We start from the raw sequence: 13,597 nt of genomic DNA on the forward strand, positions 1-13,597 counted from the left end.
ATAAATAGTTGAGTAATTTGGCCAAAAGATCTTATGCCTATTGTTAAACTGCAATCTTTCCTCTCAGTTCAGAAGTGTAGTGTTGATGGAGCACAACAGAACATTCAAGATAGAACTATTTCCACAACAGATTAATGACGGATACATGGATAATCAACGCAAGTAATATATACCTGTTCATTCTAAATAGTTTCCCATTAATTACCAATACTTTACTAACACACCATAATTATGATAGCCACCACGTTTTCTTTAGAACCTGTGTATAAGTTCACACTTATCATAACAATACAAAACATCTCCAACATTGCATTTTGTCCTGTTGCTTTGGCAAGTATCTGTGCAAACCTAGCTTTACTGCACAACTGCATATCTGCAGCCACCAAGTTCTGTATTTGTGAATTTATTTCATAAGTAGTAGAAAAACAAATCACACATAGTGAAAAAAGTGCGGCTCCAGTCAGTACAATTACGCAAACAATGGATATGTACAATTGCAACATAATTTGTCATCTTCATCGCATATAAAAATGGTTGCATTAAAAAAAAATCGAGGTCTTCTGGACTATGATGGTTCTAGTATTTTTTTTTTTAGGTTTAAGCAATAAAGGTACATTGGTTAGGGATAGGAAAAGATCTAAATACATTGGTCATTTTAAAGTCACATCTTTGCTGACTCTTCTGTATCAAACCACGCCTTAATATCCTTCTTTAACCCTAATCTTGTCAATGTCTAAACCTAACCGTGAAAATCATTAAATGGTTACATATGACACCACAGCCAAGGGTGGTAACAACACTTCCACTGATAAATATTAATCTAGAAATGTTGATCTAAAGTTTTTTTTTTTTGGTTCAGAAACATGACCTTATACATATGTGTGGTTTGCAGATGCACATATGGCCAGCATTTTATTTTGCTGACTGGATTGTTTATTTTGACGATCTAATGTCTTTCAAAGTAAATGGATAAAGATGATGCGGTTGTTGCTACGACACTCCTGGGAATTAGCTAGTGGGCCCGCACATAGAGACGCTCAGACAGATTCATTACTCAAGAATCTCCTCACTCAACGCAAGCTAATCACCAGCCAGGGCTAGCAGACACACTCTTATTAGTAGAGTGAAATGGCATTCCTGATTCATGCCACGCCACACACATACACACACACACACACACACACACACACATGTCATACAATCATACAGAGGTGACACACACGGAGGCGTGGCAGGCAGTAACGGTCCAATCAAAGCCTGATTGATTTTCAGAGCTCTCAGGGGATTTTGTTCAGTCAATAAGGGACTCTGTTAGACAACTGAAGACATGATGGATCTACCATACATCTTGGCTTACAGTGTTACAGCTGCCTTACAGTGCACTGGAAGAGAGGAGGACAGAATGGAAACCTGTAATGACCAGCATGGGCATAAACCTGTACTAAATATAGCTAAAATCTGTTAAAACCACTGTTAAAAAGTCGGCTGAGCTCCAACACGGATGACTGATTTTCTCCTGGGTGGAAAAACTGTCTGAAAGAAAATCAGAGACTTGGATTGATCAGTCGTGAGTCAACTTTGAGCTTTCCAGAGTTAGGTGACCTGCATTGACTTCCTTCAGTCTTTAAGGCAAAAATGTTTTTTCGTTTTTGCAGAGAGCCTGTTGACATGCTGACTTTTAATCCCTGTGGGTCAAGTGTCAAAAACATTTTTTCCTACACTTCCCATAATGCAACCAAAAGTGTCTTCTTTTCAGACCCTTACTATCTTAAAAACAACTTTCAATCTCAATCATTCAACTGCTGTCACTGGGTGATCTGATCAAAAATGGACAGTTCTATGTGAAGATATGTGTTGGGATGTGGTTGATTAGAATTGGAGGGGATCTTTGCCATATTTTATCAGTGTCTTGAAGGATGACCCAATCATCTAATGTCTGGTGTGTTAAACCGCTATATATAGAAACAAAGTATACAACATTTTGGGTGATTTGATTGGCCTGGGACACACCATGGAATAGACCAAGTCAGCATTGTTTTGATTTGTTGTTTCAATTTCTAGCAGTTTAGGTGCAAGAAATGCATTGCTGCCTCTCATCAGTTAAAAAACCACCATTTGGGGTTTGCAAACATAAGTATACATGTTTATTTCCATATAGAGCTTGGAAGTGAGATGTGATCCAGTGCAGTACCTTAAGACTCACATGGAGAAACAACCTAATGGCTGGTTCTAATGCTTGAGGTTCATGGAAGCCTGGTAACGCAAGACGACATCTCAAAATAACAATTAGTTGGGAACCTCTCAGTTCATTTTCAATTTCCCATGGGTGTAATCAATTGGTGTGGGCCAAAATACCTCTAAATGCAATTGATGGAACAAATCACATCAAATACCATGAATCAACAATGGCTTTAAATGCAGCTGCTTGTTCATCTTTTAAATGTGACGGTAAAATCAAAAGACTATTGGACACCAGCGACAAACCATGTCGGCAATTTGGAAAAGGGACTCCATGATGATCCTCTGTCAGCAATCATATAAAAACCCACATCGTATCAGATTGACATGACATGGGTTTGACTGAGCCAATGAAACATTAGTTCTCAGATTTATCTGGTTCCCAAGCTACATATATAGAGATGTGCTCTTTGTTATTAGATCATGATAATGCCAGGTGTATCTGGGGCAACAGTACACTTCATACAGTTGCATTAACCAAATAGTCAGCCAGTAACCCCTGTTATGTAAACTTAAGATATGACTCTCACACTTCATTATCAAGGCCATTTAATGGAACATACCTTATAGTGACATTATCAAACTAACTATCCATCTAGCCTATTCAGAATGTGACACTGATATAAATGTTTATGCTATAAGTGTGTCAAATGGCCATTTTCCACCACGTTACTGGGTCAAATCGACTTGTCATTCCTGGCCTTTTTGGTTTAGGTTCCAAATAACTTCAGTCAGTACTAAAACACTATGTAAAAGTACTGCAGCTAAACAAGAACTGTCACTTGCTGCTTTGTTGTGGATTAAATTTGACATTATACTCAATGATTAAACAATACCACAGAGATAATACGGCAAAAACCAGTGCAAATGAAGAGGTAGAAACATGCTAATGAAGATCAAGTACTGCCACATGTTGAAGATGGCATTGCTGCATTTTCATGTGGTTATACAATGACAAAAGAAGCTTCAAAGAGGGGATACTATCTGTTCTGCAAAATAAGCTAAATAACAGGTACTAAAAGTAAGCAGAGTTGAGATGAGCTGATACCATGAGGTGGAAAGGTGCCAAAAGTAGTAGAAAGTGTAATGGGATCTAGCTTTTACCAACATAACACCAGGGCTTAATAAAACCCCTCTAACACACAAGGGTAAACACTGGCAGGAAATTGTTCAGCACATATGTTTAAAGAAAAAAATCATATCAGTGGTGCTGTTTGAAATAACGGTTGTTGTTATTCATGACTGAGCTGCTTAGCATATTGTAGAGCAGTAATGAGCTCACAGAAGTATTTGGCCCGCGCTGTAGGAACTAGCCTGCATTTGTGGCTGTTTCTGTCAGCATGTCAAATCTAATATTCTCTCTCTGTGCGTGGGGCTGATAAATTATTAATAGCATGTATTTGAGGAGCTTTCTCAGAACCCGCTTCTTGCACGTCACTCAGCCTCCACTCGTTACTCTTCCTCTATCAAGGCCTCTGCTGATGTCACACCTCACAACACTCGTCTGTTTCCCCTTCTCGTTGCTCCTCAGCGTTTTTTTGTTGTCGATGTGAATGGTGATAATGTTGGATTGGAAGCTTTGCATCTGGACGACTAAATGTCTTGCTTTGCATATGAACTGCGTGGGAAGCTTTTCCTCCGCACTGCCTCTTTCCCCTTGCATCTAAATGGCTCTCTCCTCCACTGCAAGCTGCTCAAAAGTAGGGCAGATGCCTCATTTAACACTTGGGTGTGATCATTACATGCTGTGTATACATTATACAGCAAAAAAACAATAAATCCACCTTCCTCTCCAATAAGGATGGTGTAACACAGCAGCTAGGTGCATTAAAAAATCAAGAGAATGCGTGATATGTATGACAATTTCTTGGGGTAAGGAGTGTCTTTAAAGACAAATTTTGCTTTTAAGGTGCAGAAAGAATAGCCTTTGAATCCATGTACCTGACATCAGTGTTCTTATGCCCTTATTCGTGCTTGGAAGCCTACATACATGATCTCATGTGTGTCCAGGTCAAGACTGTGTGGGCGTGAAGGACTAGTTCCTTTTCATCCTCTCTTCCAACCTGGACAGTCCTGATGCTGCGTGGAAAGCCCCCAGTTCCTGACACACTCAGTCAGTCCCAGATAGGAGGAGAAGCGAGCAGCAGCAGATTAAATTATACAGGAGAAACCAGAAATAGCTCTAGTGCCGAGGCCGCGTGGACTCGACGCAAGAACACGCCGATGCGAGTCGCCACAGAGCAGTCAAGTAGATTAGCCCTGGCCCGATCATGGAACGGAGTGAACTACAGTAGATATGCCAGGGGTATTCTGACAGATATTCAAGAAAATATCATTTGCGCTTGTATTTTAGTCATAAAAAAGAAGGAATGTATAGAATTGGAAATTAATAAATCACTTAAAAATTTTCTCCAAGTTTTTGTCTAGTCTTAGAGATGATGAACACGGGTAGCAGAAGTGTTATTGTGTTGTGAGCACTTCATCAAGAAACAGTTGCTCTCCTAAACACCCACTTGACATCATGCAAAGACATTGTTAAAAAGCCACTGACTCATTCATGAATGTGTTGTGTACACCTCATGCTAAGCTGAACCAACCTACTCCCTTAGTTTAAAGCCACACTGTTTTCAGTGCTGACCTTTTTTGCTCATGCATTTTGTTCATCCCTGTCTGGGAATTCTTACCCAAAACATGCAGGAGAGGCAGACCCAGGTTCTGGCCCTCCCTGCCAGAGCAGAGGGCAAAGACAGGGAGACGGAGGGCATCCTGAAAACCCCTGAGGGTCCCTCACTACAGAAATCCACGGTATTCCCAGAAATTCCCAAAGGTTCCACGACGCAAACTTTGGCGACACAGATCCATGCCAGACGTGTGAGGTGCACAGAGGGTGGGGAAGGGTGTGCTGCTCTGGTTTTCTCTCTCTCTCTTCTTTCTCTCTCTGATGGTCTTAGTCAGTCTCCCTCATCAGAGCTCCCTCCCTCTCTTTGCTTGTTCCTTCGCTCTCCCTCCCTCTTGTTCGCTCTCTCACGTCTGCCTTCCTCTCCGTCCCTCTTGAAGTGTGGTAACTTTATTCCGCGGAGAAAGGGGGGGAGGTGAGCCTTTATTTTTCTCCCTCCCAAAAAGTCCCCTCTCCTCAAATGATCCTTGTTAGCCCCTCCTTTCCCTATACTTTTCTCCCCTCTTTAACCCTCACACACACACACACACACACACACACACACACACACACACACACACACACACTCTATTCACTGACCACTCTCCACCCCCTTGGCTTCCTTGCATTGCATACCTCACCTCTCTTTCCCTCCACCTCTCTTCTGCAAGCATGTTAGCTCATGTCTGCGCTAATGTCACTTCAATTTTTCATCGGCACCCCCTTTCCTCTACAAAATATCCGCAGGACTCGCCAGCTGCTGTGATGCGGCCAAACTGACAGAAAGAGAAACTAACAGGTACTTGCTGAAGAAGTTGATGGGATGTTTAAAAATACAGCAGTTGGCAAACAGGTATATGCAGGTGCAGCCACATGCACACACTCAAAAAAAGACTGCTGGTCTATGTAAATAGCTTATTTAGCTGCTTTAAAGATGTCATCCTGTAGCTGCTTCATGTTGTTTTCTTTTGATCGTTATAAATGTTGAATTGTCATTTTAAATTCATACATAAAATTAATTTCGTCCAATCTGACTATTCAGTTTGATCTGAACCCAAATTGCAAGTGTCGAACATCTGCCAGACCTTGGTCCGGACTGGATCCAGATCAAACTGAACTAATACATTTCTAGTATGAAAACAGTCCTTTGGATCATTCTACCAGGCAATAGAGAGGTGAAGCCCCGCCCCTTTTGCTATGTCCTTTGGGATCTAACCAGAAAAAATATGAAATGAAGCTGAGGGACACACAGTTTTTGGATCCTGCCTGAATTGTGCCACTGATTATTTATAAGACATTTGTCCATTTAAAAGAAGATTTTATGAGCCAAGAAAGGATATTCTTTTGTGAAGATGGTAAAACATTAGTTTTCTGCAAAATGCCTCAGTGGACTTTATCTCTCAGTGCCTGTGATTACGTCATCAACATTATAATGGTTGTTCCTTTCACATGTTCCACCTCATTCTGTGAGGGGGAGGGGAAAAGTATTTAAAAAGGTGAAAAAAAACATCACTAAAGTCTGGTCTTGCAGAAGCTGCAGAGACATCTTCAGTGACTCTGAACAGACTGTGAAGAGAAAGTCTGTTTACGACTTTCAGATGTGTAGTCTTTTTTTTTAATGTATTTTCACAATCTGTGACTTTATTAATGTGTAACATTATCTATTAAACTGACAAACATTGTAGAGGGCATTATTCAAACAGCATCCAAAATATTCTTGTCTCACACCATTGAGTGTAATCCAATTTTTTTTTCAAAGAAAGGTTCAATGGGGCGCAAGTGGAAGGGGCGGGGCTTTGCTGGTCTATTGTGAACCATTAAAGAAGAAAGAAGAAGGAGGAGATGATGGAGAAAGAGAACTGGGAGAAAGAAGAGAGAGGGGTAAACAAAATCCAACAAAGTTTATAATAATAACAACAATATAGTGGCAAATGAAAATCTGAATCTTCATGCATTTTTCTCCATTTGAACTGTAGAGGCTACTCAACATCACACATACCAATCTGGCTCATACATGTCATGACGGCATGATGTAGGTATGTTATGCATTCATCTTAATGTGGTGAGCTCACTACAGAACATTGTATGACACAACTACATCCTTATACTTGATCTTGACTGGATTTTAAACTGACACGTGTCTGTTTTCAGACTGGTGGGCAGCCTTTTACAAATTGAAGGAGAAAAAATTATACAATTCTTACTACAGCCTTACTAAAGAAGTACCAAGTGCAATTCTTATTACTACTTTGAATTCAGTCATCATGTGAAAATTAGTAGACTCTAAACCATCATGTGAACCTGGATATTTGTATTTGTTCCTTCCAAGTTTATTTATATTCCTTTATTGAACCACATTTATATTAAACACATTTGATACCATAGTTAATTTTTACTTTCTCGTTCTTTTCTACATTCATCATCAACTTTTTGTCCATAACCTGCTGTAACTTAATGTAATTTGTCACAATGTCTGAACCATCCAAAAAAAAAAAAATCTCTGCTCTAGGACCATGGTGGTGCTTTCATCTACCCAAAACAGCCAAACGGTGGTCCAGAGGAGGTTTCAGATTTTAGCAAATTTGGCTCAGATCAAACTGAGATGTCCAGATCTATTGAGTAAGTACTAAAAGCATCACGAGAGACCAAAATCAGCCAAAATCCTTATGTTCAATATGCTTTGACATGCTATCAGAAGCTCTCCATGCCTGAATAGACAGTTTCCTCCATCATGTATGCAAACATTGTCATGCATGACGTACTGCCATATGCATGTCTCCATCTATATAGGGTACAGCACTGAAACCACATTATATCAGCGGTGCGGCCACATTACATCACTCCACAGTCAGATCCATAAAGGGCTAAGAGCCAATTCATTTTGAGAAAACACCCTCTATTGATTCCTGCTGCACTCCATCACTTCCACTGTAACAGTTATCCCAATCCATAGGCAAACCTGACACATAATCTGTGTGTGCTTATGTGTGTGTGTCTGCCACAGTGTGTTCTCTATTAACATAATGTCAGAAAACAAGCCTGGATGTGGACACAAAGGGGAAAACACTCCTGCTTCTACTGCCGCAGTCGTGTTAACTCCCAAACTGGTTTTTATAATGGATTTGGTACCTGTGTTTGATACCACACAGCTTCTCCTGCAGTCTAAACTGGGTTGCTAGCAGCCTCTAGTGGCCTCCAACCAAGCCTCTGCAGGCAGGCAAAAATGAACATTACTAGTATATGTATACATACACGGGACATGCTTACATTTTGGGTTTGTTTTTCTCCCTTTAGATGCAGCCAGAGAAGCCAATAAAGTGATACTTTACTACCTGCAAAAAGCATTGATTTTGAGACTGCTATTGGGAGGGGTGTATTTTCTCAGTACAACATTTTTGCACAGTGAGGTCAGATTCTTATTCCCTTATTCCCAATGCAACATGCCGGAGCTCACTAAAAACACACAGGCAGGCAGCTAGGCACAAGAGCACTCACACACACACACACACACACACACACACACGCACACACACACACACACACACACACACACACACACACACTCCTACACAAACACTTTGTTTCCCACAGAATTGTGCTCATGGAAAAGGGGATTTAGACCATCATGGGAAAGTAATACCCTCCATTAAAGGCCAAACTAATGAAGTTAGCAGCCCTCTGCACCTCTTTAAAGGCTGGGAACACCAATATACATTTATATACACTGACAAATGGGCATGGAGACTGATAATTGATGACCAGCTTTACCACCACAAACACACTCCAGGCAACATGCTCAAATATTTTGGTTATAAAGAGAAAAGAGAGAAGAGAAGAGAAGAGAAGAGAAGAGAAGAGAAGAGAAGAGAAGAGAAGAGAAGAGAAGAGAAGAGAAGAGAAGAGAAGAGAAGAGAAGAGAAGAGAAGAGAAGAGAAGAGAAGAGAAGAGAAGAGAAGAGAAGAGAAGAGAAGAGAAGTTGAAGTTATTCCACATCGCTTATGCAGGCTCCTCTTTTGTCGCTGGAGAATCCATCACATTAAAGCTTTAATGCTAGAATAACAAAGCATCCATCATGCTGAATGCCGGCCCAGAATACAGTGAGCCATTCAGGGCAGAAGTCTGCAATCCTCTGGGTGCGGTACCTGCACACGCTGCTCGCTTTGCTCGGCTGACATTACTGAGTCCGGAAGGCAAGTTGGGAGCATGTGATAAATAGAAAGAGCAATGAATGAGGTTTTCATGCATATGCTGGAGGAAGTAATATAGAGGGAGAGAATAAGGACCTATTCAGTGGACAGGTTTCCCATCACCCTCTTCTCTTTTGGCTGTCTGCAGCGCTGCCTGATGTAAATTTATTGCCCGAGGGGACATTAGTTAAATGAATAGGGAGGCGAGTAAACATCAAATACAGGAGAGGAAGGGAGAGGAGAGGAAAGGAAAGGAAAGGAGACGCGAGAAGTGATTAGAAGCAACAAAAGGAAGGATGAGGAGGAACAAGAGATGAGAGCAGAGGAGACAGAGGGGACAAAAGGAGACAAGATGAAATTAAGTGATACAAAAGACACAGAACGGGAGAAGAGGAAACAAAGTATGGAAAATTAGATCAAATGGGAGGAAAGAAGGGGAATGAAAGGGAGGAGAGGGTTAACCCTCTGTAGTAAAACCATAGTGTAACCATAGTAACACATATGGATGACAAGAAAACCCTTACACATCATCATCCCTCTGCCTCTCTCTCCCTCTCTCTGTTTTCACATCTTATTTGAAAAAACAAAAAAAACAAAACACCGCATATTCACAGTCGAACATACCGACAATATTCCCAGCCCTGTATCCTGTAGTAACACGGCCCTATCATGTGAGGACCGTGAGAGCTGTGTTGCCATGGAAACTGAACACCTCACAGTGGTCCTCGTGAGGGAAGACACAGAGCCTTTACCTCTCCACTTTCACCTCCCAGCCAGGGTCACGTGACCATCTCTCAGTCTTGCGCTGCAGCTCGAAGCGACAGAGCAGCAACAGACTGAATGGGTGTCATGAGCACACTGCAAAAAGTGGTTGGACATTTGGATCCAAAGCAGAGTCGCTGTTTAGCTGTGCAATCAATTGATAGTTGAGGGCTTGTGTTGCCATGCAGACCGTGTCACCATTTCTATAATGCAATGGTTGAGCAGAAAATAGACAAAAAGTGGTTTAACAGATGCATATGTTGCACTTTGGCTGCTGCAGGAGGCCTTCTCTCAACTTTTGGATATGACATGACTTACATAAGGATAGGTTTACAATACCTCGCATCTGCAAGAAGAGAAGCTTCACTATAATTCAAATAATCTAACCTTGGGAATAAGTTGTTCAGAACACATCAGTATGAGAAATGTTGAGACTATGTCTCTGAGATAAAGTCATGAAAAGATAGTATATATATCAAAGTATTGTATTTAGGATGCATCATTGTGAAGGAGTAGCTGAACTGCCCTTTTGATAATGGTAGGTTGATGTAGCTACTTTGAAAAATTGTGCAAAACCCTTCTTTTGCTATGTTGCTTTGTTTGTTTGAATGCAAAATCCTTTTCAAGGTAGAAGAGAATTTAACCTAAAGAAAAGCCTCTTCCTCTAAAGAAATGACATCTATGAGGAAAAAGAGAAAAAAGAGTCAATGCTGATCAGACAGGCTGTGAATGAATGAACATAATGGGTCGGGGGTACGTTGTGCAGGGTCGCTGTTACATATAATGACTGTGTGTCTGTAAAGGCACTAACAAGCTCAGATACAGTTCCACACATATGAGAGAGTGCGACAAGGGGAGTGTGGTGGGATTGAGAGCGGGTATAGAGATAAGGAGCTGCGGCAATGGGCGGGGGGGGGGGGGGGGGGGGGGGGGGGGGGGTGGCGATGGTGGTGGTTTGGGGGGTTTGGTGCTGGTGGGAGGAGGATGTTGGGGTTTGAAGAGACGGGTGGCTGCAGCACTGCATGCAACGGCGTCACCACGAGCAAAAAAAAACAATGATCGGCAGACTTTTTTTGACACCACCACCGGTCGAATGGCTCTCAGTGGAGAGCTCGCTGCTGCAACACTCATTCACTTTAGTGAGTTTTAAAAAGCCACTGAATGATATTTAAGTGCAGGGTCAGAGCTTTCCTTTATGCAAAAGTAGAAAAAAATTGGAATTACAAAGAAGATTAGGAAGGTACATGAAAAGTCCGAAAAAGTGAATTAATGAATTAGTAATAATATTGTAACTTAGGAAGGGCGGATTATTAATAAAAACTGCTGAGAATTCAATGCACTATGGTGATTTGGTCACTGCTTCCTGCCTTAGGACAATGAAAAAGGTCTGTCTTTGCTACTGGATGCTCATGGCGTTTAAAAAAATGTCAGGGGAAAAAAAAAGCAAATCACCTAAAAAAATGATCCCACCCGTCACCATACATCAGAGGATCACCTCAGGCACTGTTTCTGGCGTTCTCACATGTGTGCACATGTTGGGAGAGGAAATAGTGCCATTTAGCCACACTGGAGTTGTTACACATGATTGATTATCTGTTAAAAAGCAGGAAGATTGCGGTCCAGTTTTTGCTAATAATATTGGCTCCGGGAGTAACAAAGAAACTGACCATGTATTCAGCTGATATCATTGAATGAACTCCATTTGGCCTCTCTTGCTCATGTGCCATAGAAATATGGCGCAGGGATGAAAGCCGCCCCCCCCCCTTATCAAAAAGGAGAAAAATGCAGCATGGCATGTAAAAGCAGGAGATAAGGGAGGAAAACGCAGAGCTCTGCTTTTCAAATGCACAAACTCTCAATAATGCTGCATTACCATTGTGCTGTTGTGACAGCAAGGTGACCCTATGTATCAGGTTGACCATGTTGGTGGAGGCTGCAAGAGCTTGGCACTGGGGGCACATCCAAAAAGCTGAACACCATCATTCCCAAACACCTTGATCTGAAGCACCTGCCTAAGGACAACTTGGAAATGTAACACTGACCTTGAATCAGCACTTAAGAGGAACACCAACCGGTCTTTCCAGGGCCCATGGTTCGAGATCAGGCGCTTTTTCACAGCTACGTCACTTAGTCATTTAGGTAAAGCTGGCTGAATGCGCGGAATGGTTGAGTGGTATGATTGAGCACAAGGCCTATCCTAATGAATGTCTCATACAAGATAGGAATTTCAGCTATTTTTTGGCGATTTGAAGGTAGTCCTCAATGGACAATGTTCAACTCAAAGTCCACTGAATCCTCTCTGACTTCCCAGTCCCCCTTTCCCAGCACTCTTTATTCCCCCATCTGTGAAGTCTTACCTTGTCTCGCTTGGCCCCCCGCAGAGGAAAGAAGCAGGCGAAGAGGAACTTGCCCCAGCTGATGACGGCAGCCAGGCACCAGTTGAGGCGAGCCATGCCTGCGTCTGTCCCGTCTCGTCTGCCAGCCTGTTATCTACCCCCCCACCCCCTCCTCAGCTCCGGGAAAGGATCCTGCAAATCCCCAAAAAGAATGATGTCAAGCAAAAAAGACCTCTCAGAGACAGGCGGGAGACGCTCTTGTCCTATAGTCCGTGGAGCTGAATTGAACTGAAAACCTTCCTTCAAGCAGATGATGACTAGGGGTATATTTCCTTTTCAGGCTTTTTTTTTGGCGAATTTTGGCTACCTGTCTGGCTGTGCGTCTGCAGTTGCAATTTGTGGGGAAACAAGGGGGGGGGGGCAGTTTGAAGCTACTGGCATCCCACAAATGGACTAGACTCTTGGACAGTCTAGAGGGACTCAGAACATCAGGAGCTTAAGACTGTCTTCCTATCTATCTGTGCATCCATCTGTCTTTTTTTCTTTCCCTCTCTGTTTCCTTTTCGTCTCTTCGGTCTCCACAGCCCCGGTCTAAATGAGTCAGTCCTCAAAGTAGGATGAGCACCATCGGCTGCATAATGCGAAGAGCCCGTTGCTGATTGACGACACTGTTACACACACACATACACACACAAGCTCACTGCTTGTCGTCTCTCACACACATTCACGCACACGTATGCTCGCCTGCAAGGGGGAAAAAAAAGAAAAGAAGCGCTGTCCTAGGCACATACATCCACAGGCTGAAGAGCCCCCCTCTCGTCACACAGCTCCCCTCCAGGCTCAGGATCCCCGGTGCTTCGCGCTCACACACTCCACTTACACCACACACTCCTCGCTCTCTCTCTTTCGTTTGCTGCTGCTCTCTCACACATACACACATGCACTGATGCTGCAGCACTTACTCAGCCAGCGCGGGAGGAGGGGAGCAAAAGAGTGAGGAGGGAAAGGGGGGGGGGGGGGGGGGGGCAGGAGAAAGGGAGAAATGATGGGAACAGAATGGTTGCAAGAGAAAGAAAAAAACAGGAAAAACAAAAAAGGGGTTGCATTGTGAGTGGTGGTGTCGGTGTTTATATTTGGGAGTTGAGGCAGGTCCTGCTTAAGGCGAGACAGCAATGAAAGTGCGCATCAAGTAGTGAAAAGGTGATGGAGCAACAAAACAGACCGAAAGAGTGAATGGAGGAGTCAAGATGGACGGATGAGAGACATCAGGAGAGTGACAAAGAGATGCAGGGAAGAGGAGATGCAGGAGGGGAGAATGTGTTTGAGAATACTGAGCAGAGACTACACACACCAGCATGCGCAGTGTACACACACAATCGGACGTGCAGCAGCCGTCACGGTGCGAGGCTGATACAAGG

At 42.7% G+C, this 13,597-nt stretch overlaps 1 protein-coding gene across 4 annotated transcripts in view; it reads right to left on the minus strand.

The window, feature by feature from the left end:
* Positions 1–13,062, minus strand: part of tns1a (tensin 1a) — a 130,015-nt gene extending 116,953 nt beyond the window's left edge. The window contains exon 1 of one of the 4 annotated variants that reach the window (XM_030156120.1): positions 12,201–13,062. In XM_030156120.1, coding sequence (XP_030011980.1) covers positions 12,201–12,296 — 96 coding nt within the window. In that variant the 5' untranslated portion in view covers positions 12,297–13,062. Of the gene's footprint in view, positions 1–4,922; positions 5,262–12,200 lie in introns of those variants that run through there. The other 3 variants (XM_030156173.1, XM_030156139.1, XM_030156131.1) reach the window with 3 other exon arrangements.
* Between the last annotated feature and the right edge of the window lie 535 nt (positions 13,063–13,597).

The sequence above is a fragment of the Sphaeramia orbicularis genome, chromosome 2 (assembly GCF_902148855.1).
Source record: "Sphaeramia orbicularis chromosome 2, fSphaOr1.1, whole genome shotgun sequence".
Taxonomy (NCBI): domain Eukaryota; kingdom Metazoa; phylum Chordata; class Actinopteri; order Kurtiformes; family Apogonidae; genus Sphaeramia; species Sphaeramia orbicularis.